A 13,248-nucleotide genomic window follows, 5' to 3' on the forward strand; every position below is an offset into this window, starting at 1 on the left:
TAAACGATACATAAAAATTTGTGCTTCTGAAGAATCATCACATTCAAGTACTCAACTGAAAAGTATACAAATCCCAAAATTTAACTTGGGTTTCACAATTCCGACATAAATAGGAGCAAGCAATTATAAGTATTGATTCTAAGCTGGAGTATTGCTTTTTATAATTTTATCACGAGACATGAAGAAACATTAACTTCACAACATATATAAGACCCCGCATAATAGAACAATACAGGAAGGTTTTTATACCGTTTGATAAGTCGAGTAACAAATGGACATGACTATGAAGAAAAACTTTACATTTTTCAAACAGTTGCAGGAGTGAGGGAAAGAAAATCTGATATCTTGTTGGTGTAGAAATCTGGTTGAATCGAATTGCTTGGGTTTTGAAGCATTGACAAGGATGTAACACCTAGAGAAATAAATAAAAAATGAAAACTCTCTTTACGTAGGCTTCTTTGATTAACGTAAAGATATATGAAGAGGAAATTCACCGAATATTTACCTGAGAGAACGAGAAGGGTTTTGCATCCACCATTTTGTCCAAATAAAATATCGGTATCTAATCTATCCCCGACCATGCAAATTTGCGACTTTTGAATTCCAAACCTGGGTTTTTATCGTGACGAGAAACGATGCTAAATAAGATCATAATATCACATGATAATCAAATGTTCTGACTTGTTTAACTTCGACTCGAAGTTAAGACTAAGCGAACTTCCATTTTTGGACCTCGCTAATTTCTAAGGAAGGCCAGCCCAGACAATTCATCCTAGAAAAAATATGAAAACTATAGGAAAAAAGTCATACTTGGCTGATACGTAGTCCATCATGAAAGTTGAGGGCTTCCCCACAACAAGCGGCTCACGTTGGGTTGATCCGACAAAAGCACCAACCATGGAACCACCACCTGAAGTTTACCAGAATTTGAAGTCTTAGTATACAGTTATAACAAGAAAGAGAATAATGTACAATTTGAAAAAAATAGAAATGTACCTGCCCATTCTTGAGCGTCGGTGAGATGAGTAACAGCATCACGATTTGTTGCGATGAAAAGGCAACCTGGATTTTCACGTATGCAAAGGGTTGCATACCTTTCATGTCACAGAATTAAGTAAAAAGATGGTAAGGAAGAAATATGTTTTTGCCATAACATTGTTAGCTTTCTCTCGACTCCGGTAAAACTTGGATGAAATTTTCAGTAGTAAGATAATATATCATGAAAGTCGGAAGATGTGGAAGGTATATTGGTGATAAATGTTATCTGCACAGATTTGGGAAGAGAGAAAATACTTACTGAACTTTGTAGTAGTTAAAATGGCGATCAAATCCAACAACGACAGCACCGACCTAGATAATGAGGCATAGTTTTCTTTAATATGAGAGAGACTTTTGACTCAATGTAGATGGGAGTTTTCAGAAGAAAAAAAAAGGACACAAAATAAAAGGGTAATGCAAAAGATAAGAATCAAGAAAGACGAAAAGTATACATTCTCGTCATGCTCCATCAGATAACCAGGTTTCAGCTCTATCTTTTTCCCACCATCTTCCTAAAGAAAAGAAGGAAAAGTCAGAAGAAGAAAATCTTGCATACGAGAAAGCTCTTATTGTTGTTGCTATGGTGAATGGTGATTCCTTGTTGACTAAAGACTAGGAAAGTTAGAGATAATAAATTATAACAATTTAGTTAATCTTATCTAACTGAGAACATGAATTTTTTAGTTATTTGGGTTTGCAGGATGTAAATTATACCGGACCACCAAGGTATTGAAACCCAGCAAGTTCTAATTCCTTCAAAATGCCATCCTCGCCAACTACGTAAACCTGAAATTCCAACAAGAGGTATTTAGACATGCTTGTTTATTCTAACAATATGTTATACCCCGTTAAACCTCAAAAGAACATTTTTCAATATAAATATTTCTAGCACAAGGTTTAAATCGTGTGGGAAGAATAAGAAATCCGTGCGCTAGTGGATGATCTCCATGTCTAGAGGTTCCTTATACCAAAGCACACCCAAGTACGAAAGTTCAAGAAAAATTTGATGAGGCCTTCGAGGATATTAGGCTATCTCTGTGACCTGTAACTCAGATTTGAAGTTTCCCACAGTTTTTCTCAAAATAAGTAATCACGAAGATGCAAGTCAAACTCCCAAATTGGATGACAAGCTCATGCTTCTCCATTGCCCATGTCACCATTAATCTTACTCAAGAGATAGTAAGATAATGGCCCGACCTTCCTATAACCACTTACCACGATTTTCATTATCGATAGACCATCTTAATAAGACACCAATTCTCGGTAGATTCAAGACCATACCAACAAACATATACCATAACTTTGACATCAAAAGATCATATCCTTATCATTTAACAAAAACATGCACGTCATCCAAATGATCAATTACCATATAAAATCAAACGACTCTTTTGATAGAGTCTTGATGGGCTACCACGATGCTGAAAAGAACTTGATAATAGACTAGATCAGTGTCTTTAGAAGCATCTGTGAAAGTGCATGATAATCCTATTCACTCAGTTTCAAATTGATGTTATTTGAAGAAACTTATACAATACATACCTTCTTATCCTTGGGGAAATTAATGGACTGCAGATAAGCAGCAGCAGCAAAAGATGATGCAAAAATCTCCTCCTTTAGAATTACATACAGCTTTAGTTAGATCGACTCATTAACAGAGATAGTCTAATTCATTGTAAAATATGTTCTCAAACTTACCTCACTAACACTAAGACCAAGTGTCTCAAACTTCTTCCCGTATTGTTTACGAGACTTTGTTGAGTTGTTTGTGACAAAAACTAATCTCTTCCCCTGAAGAAAAACAAAACAAATAAACTTATTCCCAACCCTCACAATTAGAAGCTCATAGAAAAGTCGGTCACGACAATCGTCATTTGTCTTGTATTTTGACAGCATTCATATATAAGATACTTGATATACCACCAAGTTCGCGTGACTAATATGATTTTCCCATGAAAACAAACCTTAGCCCGGAGCAAGTCCAAAGTTTCAGGAACTCCATCAATCAGACTATCACCTTTCCATATAACTCCTGTAACAAAATAAACAAATCAAGCTAATAATTAACAATTGATGGTTAAGAACTTATCAGAACTATAATAAGCAATCCTCATCTTGTTATCCATATCAAATTAACTAAACTACCATCAAAATAAACAGAAATTCTGATTTTCGACGAAACTAGTATAGTATAATTTTGAAACCCCAGTCCTTCAATCATCTCAATTGGATGTCTTCATCTAGTGTTAATGAGGTTTATTCCTGGTAGCTAAATCACCCTTCTCCTAGGTGGGACTATTCTCGTACCAGTCTCTTCCCCAAAAGTCAATCATGGTGAAAGGAAGCCATAATTTGAATTTTGATCAGAACCCATTCAAAATCAAATTTTTGCCAAGTAAATGGGAAAAATTTCACAACTTTTTTGTAATTGATTTATAAATTGAATGAGCAAAAGTGAAAATTAAAAACAATGAACACTAACCATCACAATCGAAGATAAATGTCTCAACCGAATCAATGAGTTCGTCAGCGTTTTTGAGAGGTTGAGCTGACGCTTTGATTGTGAAATTTCTAGAACTGGAATTTGAAGCATCCATTTTAGAGTTATTGTTCCATTTGATGAATCTAGGGTTAGAGTTAGAAAGGTATGAAATTTTCTTCTGACCTAGAAATATAGATTTTGAGAACCTCCGTGAAGTGATGATATTAGCACAGGAAACAGTAGCAACTGAAAGAGAAGCACTCCACCTGCTACTAAGCATTTCTCTCTTTCTCTCTCTAGATTTTCCCTCTCTCTCTCTCTAGTTTGTAGCGGGTGGACTGAAAAGCCGTTAGGATTTTGATTGGCCCGTCACTGCTGACGTGGTTTTTTCAGTGATCGAGTGGTTTATGATTCTATCCAGTGATGAGTTCGTTACTGAGATGGACCAGCAATGGGCTTGGGCTGGAAACACAAATACTAGCAAAGATTGGGAAATCAAGCCCAGATAGCCATGGATTATTAGAAAAAGAAACAATTCCTTTTGGTGGTTGTTTTGGGGAAATAAGAAAAAATTTCGGAGAATAAACCATCAAAGGGTGGAAAACTAATTTTTTTTTCCCCAAACACACCTTATATTTTACGTCTTCGGTATAGTCGTCGGAATCTCATCTTCTCTCTCTTCTCCCTCTCTTCTCCTTCTCCTTTCTCTCTCTCTCTACTATCTGTCTTCTCTATCTCTATCTCCGGCGAAGGGGCTTAGCAGGGTCGGCCCTAGTCCAAAGCTACCAAAGCGGTGACTTTGGGCCTCCAATTTGATAAGGCCTCCAGATTACGTTTTTAGGGTTATTTTACTCCTCTTATGAGATAATTAGCACGTCAGATGTACTAGTTGATTGGTTCGTATAGTTTCTAGCAACCCATCTGATCAAGGTTCGAGACCCCAAGGTCACTTTTCTTTATAATTTTTTATTTAAACAGTAGAAGGAACTTGTGTTAAGGGCCCCAAAATTATAAATGGCTTTGGGTCTCGTAGGACATAGACCGACCTTGGGGCTTAGCCCCTTCGCCAAAGAGAGAAACAAGAGAGAGAAGAAAAAAAGAGGGAAGATAAGAGAGAATAAGTATTGCCAAAGATGGTAGAGGTGTCGCCGGGGATGGTGGACGTATCGTGCGGATTTTGTGATGGAAGTCGTCGAAGTTGATGGTGGTAGTGGGAAAGGAAGAAGAGGGAAGAAGTTGAAAATTATAAGGGTTTGGGTGATTGGAGGAAACAGTAAGTTCTCGGAAAATTTCTTTATTGCCCCGTAACACCGGTCTTCTTTTTACAAAAATGATAACAGATGCTAGAAAAGTAGACCTACCCAATAGCGTAATAAGAATCAACAGTTCCATCGAAAATGAAAAAAATCTATCGTTCGTGAAAAAATCCATCAAGAGAGAGAAAGTTAACTCGAAAATAATGACTATTAATTTTGCATAGGTAAAGAATGCGCTTTGACCTATAGCAGCTTCAAGTATTACTCTTTCTTTTATACTATAGTTTTACATAAATGCTAATTGGCTCGAAAAAGTTCTTCGAGTCGACCACATGGCAAAGATGCTAATGTGGCTGACACTAATTGGTCGGATCATGTAGATAGAGAAATGCCCTGGTCAAATGGAGGGGACCGCATCAACATTGAACATGTGGTCTACCTCCCTTTTGAGACTAAATAACAGTTCTGTTAGGTTTATTTATCATGTCCAGTTAAAGAGCAACCATATAAAAGATAAATTCATAAATCATAATGCTAATTTATTCGTGAAGTCGACGTTAGACTATGACTTGTGACAATTATTTATGAGATCAGCGCTAAAGTCAATTTTTAACCCATCTATCAAAGGTAGGGACTTAGGAAAAATGGGAACTAATCGTTATCGAGTCAGCCACTCACCCAGCTTACCAATCTATATATGCGCCCTAGTCCCTAGGGAGATTCAATTTATTTTTGAAACCAAGTGATATCATATTTCATTCATAAGTGATACAATCACAAAGTTACATGGATGATAATCATTATTCCTTTGAGAACTATATGAGAGTTACATAAGATAAGCTCATAAAACTTTCGAATGTAAAGTGTCTTATGAAAGGGAAAGAAATTGACAGACTCAAAAAAAAAACCTAAAGGTCGACAAAAGAGATCCTAAAAATCGAGAATTAAAGACCCTAAATGTCGACATATAGAATGGAAAATTAAAAGTAGTAAGATGATACAAGTATCAAAACCAATCCAACGAAGAGATTACTTAGTCAATTCCCTTCGTTTGATTTTATTCTTTTAACCGAGATCCCCGGTGATGTTTACGTACGAACCATATCCGAAGCCCATCTTTTCCTCTCCACGGATCACAACCATGAAAAGATTGACTATGAAACTTTCGGAACCGTTTCTAAATCCGTTTTTAGACTGATAAGGTCTCATCAAAACCGTCTTTGAATCTTCATCAATACCGCCTTTGTGCCGTGACAAAACCACCCGACAATAGAATTGTTGTTAATGAAGTCTTCATTTCCCTCGTTTCTTCCTCTCTGACTACTACAGAATTTTCTTATTATAGATCTAAAAGTAAAAACAAACTAAAAAAAGAAAATCCGGAGGAGGGACATTCAATTGGTAACCGAAAGATGACACCTTATAGATTGAGACTTTTCGGTTGGTCCATTGGTTTCAATTGTGTCATCTAATCATCTAATTTAATAATTTTAGTCCTTTCAACAAAAATAAATTTCAATAATTTTAGTAGAGATGACATAATTCTATGTTCCATACTTGTCGAAAATGGAGGATAAAAACATTTAAAAATTATTTGTGTGTTGTACATGTCACAAGCAAGCAGTATAGGTCCAATGTTGGAAAAAAAAAGGTATACCAAATTTAAAAGATCAAAATTTCCTCTACTAAGATTATGTTGTTGGAAAATTACTTTAGGTTTTATTGTTTCTTGTATTTTGTTATATGTACTACCGTTGCAGTTTGTGTTATCTATACGCTTGACTAACAAAATGTGTAGATATTGCAAGTAAAGATAGAAGTATTTATACATTCTTATTGAGGCTCTAACTTAGAGTTTTAGGAACTCTAACTCAAAGTCTAATTAAGTAGTAATTTCATACTTATATATAAAAACTAAGTAAATAAAAATTCAAACATTTTATACCTTTTTACGATACTTTTTTGTTCTCATTGTGTTTTAACTTTGATAAATTTATGTAGCTTTCTCATTGTTCACGGACGAGACAACTAAAGTAGAAAATAATTTCTCTTCAAGTAGCAACACATTTCGAATCAAGGACCTTATACACTCCTTTAAGAGTTATGTACTAGATTTTCACGTGTTATCAATTTCCGATAGCGATTGAGAACCTAAGACCTAAACAACATTTGATGTAACCAACAATTGCTTGCTCTTTAAATGCACAAATAAATGGGATGTTATCCTCCACCTATCACTAGGACCAGTATAACTGCATGATGAATTTCTCTGTTGTGTGTTTTATATTTTGAAGTTCATAGTACAATCTCTACCTAACTACTTTTTTTAAACTTAATTACCCCTAAAACTCTCTCACTATTTTATTCTCTATTTAACACCCAAATATCCCTACCCTTTTCTCACTATCATTCTCCAAAATTCCTTACCAATTTCAATCTCTTACTTACTAGAAAATGGGGTCAAATCAAGATGATCTTGATAATACCCAAACTCAAAGTTCAATTCCACAAGATTTGAAGGTAACTATAAAAAGGTTTTCAATTGTATTCCCATTTGAAAAAACTGAGACAAAATCACTTTACTTATCAAATATTGACCAACTATTAAATTTTGATGTCGAAACTATTCATTTTTTCGGTGCTAATCAAGATTTTCCACCTGAAATAGTTGTCGAGAAACTCGAATATGCTTATCGGAAAATATTAGTACATTATGATTTTTTAGCCGGAAGATTACGATGGACTAATCAAAATCAAGACCAAGATAAAAATGGAGGCAAAAATCGACCTCGACTTGAAATATATTGTAATTCGGCCGGAGCGGGATTTGCCGTGGCATCCAGTGAGTTAACATTAGCCGATCTTGGAGAATTAATGTATCCTAATCCAGCATTTCAACAATTAGTTGTCAAGAATTCTAATTCTCCAGAGAATATGGATGAGCAACTCCTCTGTGCCATTCAGGTAATTTATTTGTCAATGTGGTATAAATAGGTTGAATTTTTAGAATAATTTGATTAGAATTTGGTGATTAATTTCTTTTGATAAGATAATCTACCTCTTTTCAGAGGCAAACTCATGAGAATTCAGATCTGAATTCATGTTATTCCCTATTAGGGGTAGCCTTGGAATACCAAAGTACTCTTTTAACTTTTTTTTTTTTCTTGTTGACGGAAAAGTACTCTGAACTTGGTATGTTGGTTGTTCAACAAAACTTTGGTATGCTGGTTTTGGTTTAGGAGGGTACTTTGGTCCACTTACTGGTAATTTTGTGCTAAGTCCTTTTTGGGTTTGGTATGTCACTAATTTTTTTTGCTAAGAGCACAATGTTTTCCTTTTAAATACATGTTTGGTTGCTAACATAATTCTTCAATTTATTGAGATTAGAATATGGGGAACAGTGGAGGCTAGTCTACATAAAATTTTTTTGAGTTGTTTTCTTTTGGTGGCCAATACGTGGACAACTGTTTTTTTTTATATGGACAACTATTTTCGGGCCCTGTGCGAGTCAATTATGTTTGATTTAGTTGACTTTGATTTAATAAGGGGCCAACTCCATAAAGTCTTAAATACTAACAGTTACTAACTTGTGGATCAAAATTGAAAACCTAAGTTGTCTTCTTCTTCGTCATCTTCTTCTTCTTCCTTCTTTTTAGTCTTATTCTTATTCTTTTACTTCTACTAAAAGCAGGGCCGTGCAGTGGGGGTGCGGGCCGTGCGCCCGCACAGGGCCCCCCACCACAAAAGGCCATTTTCAAGTGTTTGGCCATTTATTAAACCTATTAAACCGGGAAGGTTATAGGATTAGCATGAGTTGTGAAGTAGCTTAGTTGGTGCACCGTTTATCTCCTGGACTAGAGGTCTTGGGTTCGAGTGCTACCGGTAGCACTTTCTCTTAATTTTTTTGGAAGAAGTCACATTGAAACGTTAATGGACAATGATTCAAGTGGTATAATATACATGTCAACAAAAAAAATGGTATAATATATAGTATTTTCATCCCAAAACCAATAAGGACAACAAAACTATTCTCTAACTATCACAAATCTCCTTTCTCTCCGTCTCTCTTGCGACATGATATTTCTATAATGTTTATCGCAACGCAATTTGTTCTTTGACACATAACTTTCTTTTTAATCCTTATTTTTTTTCTCCTCTCTAAAATTTCTCATTCTTTCTATCATATGAATCTCTATCCAAACTCTCATTATCATTCATAACTAAACTATAATTTAATGTGTGAGATGAAAAAGTTAGCCACAACCTTGACATACACAAAAGCAACCGAATGCGTAAAAAAATTTAGATTTTACGTTTGCTTATACAAGGGGGGCCAGCTAAAAAATTTGGCACCGGGACCCGGATTCTCAGGCACGGCCCTGACTAAAAGTAAACCATAGTTTCTACCACTTCCTTTTGTTTTTTATCAAACCCTAGATGAATGAAGAAGATAAAACTCATCAATCTCCACTTCTCTTGTTTTTTTAGTAAACTATAGTTTCTACCACTTCTCTTTTTTTTTTAGTGAACTATAGTTTCTACTATTTCCCTTTGTTTTTTTTATCCAACTCTAGATGGGTTTTGTACAAACCCTACATTAATGAGGTAAAACTTTAACTTTTTTAATTTTATTTTGTATTTCCGTTTGGGTGGTTTGAAGAATACAAAACGATTTCAAGGCAAAAATTCGAAGTGAAGAAGAAGTTCCCAGAATTTCGTGGAAAATCCACGAAAATATGCTAGATTTTCGTGGCAAGTTTCCTTCTGTCTTGCCAAATTTTTGTGGGAAATCTACGAAATTGCCAAGTCATAACTTTTTTTTCTACAAAAAGTCTGAAATTAAGATCTCTCGTGTTTTGTCGATTTTCCACGAAGCACGAGCAACTCTACTTGTTTGTATAAAAAATCTAGGGTTTTGAAATTTTTGATTTATAGGTTATAAAAGTTTAACGGGTTTTAGGGTTTTTAGATGTGATCTTTCTGGTTAGGAATATCCTTCAACAATTCCCGTCATTTTGTTTGATGTCATAATCTTCTCCAAAAAAAATTTCTCTCTAGAATTTTGGGTTGATGATGAAGATGAAAGTAGAAGAAGACCAAACTTACTTAGGGTTTATGGAGAAAAGAGGGAGGTGTTAGTACATCTAATTCTAAGAGCACTTGAGTGAAAATAATAGAGAGTTGTCCCTTAGAAACTAGTGTCCATATAAAAAAATTAATTATTTTGGTTGTCCACATAAGATAGTTGTCCATATAAGAAAAACGGTTGTCCACGTATTGGCCACCTTTCTTTTTAGCCCCGTTGTTCATATTTTCCGCACAAAAATAAAATGCGATTATTAGGAATCACAGTTCGAAAATAGTAGTCCGTGCAAGGAAAGAACAAGGAAATTGTAAGAAGGAATGTGATCCACATTTACGGGAAATCCCAAACGCAGGGCTTGGTGTGGTTTGCAATTTCGTTTCCTTTGAAACGGTAATCAGATGACATATAGAGAAAATCAATCTCTGTCAAACTTCTTCATGACTAAACAAATAGTGTATATATATATATATATATATATATATATATATATATATATATATATATATACATATGATTTTTACTAGCACCGGATCGCATTATCAGACTGTTGTTTTTGGTAATCACATTTTATTTTTCACACGCCAAACATAATCTTAAAAAACATATATTTGTAATATATTAACTATTAAGTTATACTTTGTCGATGCGTAACTCAAAATAAATTGTCCATATGACACTATTTTCACACGTCTCCTCACTTGTGGACTACGTACATTCTTTTTAGTAACACATTTTCTTTTGGATGACATGAAATACGTGGGGTTAGTTTTGCTATCATGTTATGTTTGTGGACATTCTTGTTTATAGAATCACATGTTGTCCATGTGAGTACTCTTTTTTTTTTTGTTAAAGATGTGAGTAATCGTAGTAGTCACTACACATTTCATTAGGAGACAGTTAAAGACAGTCTAGCATGTTTATATCACTGAGATGATTTTGCTATGTGTTTGACCCATCAAGAATTTCGGTTTGGTGACCTAAAAATTTTCAATGCAGGTAACATTTTTCAAATGTGGTGGCTTTGCTCTTGGCATATTTACCAATCATGCAGCATTTGATGGCATTAGTGCTAAGTTGTTCTTAGAAAATCTTGCCTCCTTAGCTGCCAACAAACCTATGGTAGCTTTTCCCCACCATAATGGGAGACTTCTTGCATCTAGATCTCCGCCACGTGTCACTTTTTCACATCCTGAGTTAGTCATTGGCCACGTGATAGCCTCTTCCACGACAAAAAACCAAGAACAAGAAAAGTATTATTCCAACAACGTATTTGAATCTACATCTGAAGATCTTGTTTTCAAGATTTTTCGACTAAGTTCTGAGGACATATCAAAATTCAAAGAGAAAGCAAGACTGTCAAATAATAATAATAATAACAGTAACAATAGAATCTCTAGTTTCAGTGTCGTCACGACTCACATCTGGCGATGCAAGACTTTAGCAGGAATTTCCAAACTATCATCATCATTGAACACAGACAAAAACGATTGGAAAAAGAAAATATCAACAGTTCTTTATGCGGTCGACCTACGACCAAAGTTAATACCCCCACTTCCAAAAACATTTACAGGCAATGCCATTCTAAATGCTTATGCAAGAGCAAGTTACGAAGAATTAGAGGAAGGTCCATTTGGTCATTTGGTAGAATTGGTATCAAAAGGAGCAAGTAGGTTAACAGATGAATACATAAGATCAGTGATAGATTGGGGTGAAATTCATTATGGGTACCCAAATGGTGATTTACTTGTGTCTTCTTGGTGGAAATTAGGGTTTTCTAAGATTGATTACCCTTGGGGAAGACCCAAATATAGTTGTCCAATTGTGTACCATAAGAAAGACATTGTCTTGCTTTTCCCTGATAATGAGATTGAAGGTGCAGGTACAATGAATGATGGCAAAGGAGTTAATGTTTTAGTGGCATTACCTAACCAACAAATGGAGGAGTTTCAAAGGCTATTCTTTAGGTTTTTAATATAGTACCAATTGGCATACAAGAGAAGCTATCATTATTATATATTTTTGCTGGTTGCTTGTGTATTTGGCATTTGATACTATATACAAAATGTTTGTGTGATAGATTTGTATACATTTGGATAGTATATGATTGATAAAACTATTTTGTTAAACAAATTGTTGAAATATCTTTCTATAGGTTAAGATATCCCATATAATATTATTCCTATATTGAGATATTAGAAAATATCAAATATTAGAAACTAATAAGATATTAGGAATTAGTAAATATATATAATAAACTATTAGAAACTAGTAAGATATTATGAACTAGTAAAATTAGTAATTAGTAGTATTGTAACTCTATAAATAGAATCTTATATTTATTTTGTAAATCATCAAGGAATAAAACAAGTTCTTTGATCAACTTCAACTTGGTATCAGAGCCAACGGTCTTAAATTTGTTTTGTGAATTTATATTGATTGAAAGAGAAAGAGCCTTCGCCTTCGTATTATTTATTTATTTTTCAGTTTAGTTAAAGTGAAGGGTTACTTATGCTTTCGCTATAATGACTCGCAATAAGGCGAAGTCAAATTTTGCTAAAGTTGTTGGTCAATCTAGCAAAACTACTTATAAGTGTACTCACTGCAACAAAATTGATCATACCAAAAGTCATTGTTATGAACTGTTAGGCTATCCAGAATGGTGGGATTATAATTGAAAGAAAAACTCTAAGAAGACCCTAGATCCAACTGTTAAGCAAGCTCCATCTACAATAGCCACTACAGGTAATGTAGGCAAGACTTTAAATATGTCTACACATGTTTCGAATATACTTGGATAATTGATTCTGGTGCTACAGATCATATGACTTTTGATTCTAGACAGGTTTCAACCATTAACCAATCTTCACATAAATATGATTCTACTGCCAATGACACCTCAGCCCCTGTTGTAGGGGAAGGACCTATAACTCTAACGAATACATTGAACTTAGACTCTGTTTTAATTGTCCCATCTTTAGATCATAATTGATTATCAGTGTCTCAAATAACCACCACTCTATATTGTGTTGTCATCTTTTGGCCTGAATTTTGTGTATTTAAGGACATCCGGACAAGGCAAACAATTGGTCATGGTGTTAGGCGAGGAAAGTTGTATTACTCGGCGTATAGAGCATGCCTCCATCGGTTACCTTAAGAAATTATTTCCATCGTTATTTATTATATGCGATGTTTCAAGTTTTCAATGTGATGTTTGTGCACTTGCAAAAAGTCATCGTGCATCGTTTTCGTTAAATTTAAATAAAAGTCCAACTCCTTTTATGTCCCCCCCCCCCCCCCCCCCAATGATAAAGAAAGAAAGTTACTGGAAACAACTGAGAACGTGTCAAACGTAAGTGAGTTGCTTCTCATGATTGAACAACTTCAAT

At 34.7% G+C, this 13,248-nt stretch overlaps 2 protein-coding genes across 2 annotated transcripts; one reads left to right on the top strand and one right to left on the bottom strand.

Moving 5' to 3' along the window:
- Positions 1 to 17: 17 nt before the first annotated feature.
- On the bottom strand, positions 18 to 3,910 carry LOC147555571 (phosphoglycolate phosphatase 1A, chloroplastic-like). The gene is made up of 11 exons (XM_086663195.1): positions 3,521 to 3,910; positions 3,003 to 3,070; positions 2,737 to 2,829; positions 2,581 to 2,652; positions 1,753 to 1,824; positions 1,491 to 1,550; positions 1,298 to 1,350; positions 997 to 1,094; positions 811 to 910; positions 506 to 609; positions 18 to 412 (listed from the first exon to the last, which is right to left on the bottom strand). The coding sequence occupies exons 1-11, from the start codon at positions 3,798 to 3,800 to the stop codon at positions 306 to 308; spliced, it is 1,107 nt and encodes a 368-aa protein (XP_086519321.1). The 5' UTR covers positions 3,801 to 3,910; the 3' UTR covers positions 18 to 305.
- Positions 3,911 to 7,050: 3,140 nt separating this feature from the next.
- Positions 7,051 to 11,992, top strand: LOC147555572 (acyltransferase GLAUCE-like). Its single transcript, XM_086663194.1, has 2 exons — positions 7,051 to 7,740; positions 10,859 to 11,992. Exons 1-2 carry the CDS (start codon positions 7,231 to 7,233, stop codon positions 11,837 to 11,839), a joined length of 1,491 nt encoding a protein of 496 aa, XP_086519320.1. The 5' UTR covers positions 7,051 to 7,230; the 3' UTR covers positions 11,840 to 11,992.
- Positions 11,993 to 13,248: the final 1,256 nt, after the last annotated feature.

Source organism: Eschscholzia californica, unplaced genomic scaffold (assembly GCF_041429995.1).
Source record: "Eschscholzia californica isolate CP2 unplaced genomic scaffold, dmEscCali1.0.p SCAF_2, whole genome shotgun sequence".
Lineage (NCBI taxonomy): Eukaryota > Viridiplantae > Streptophyta > Magnoliopsida > Ranunculales > Papaveraceae > Eschscholzia > Eschscholzia californica.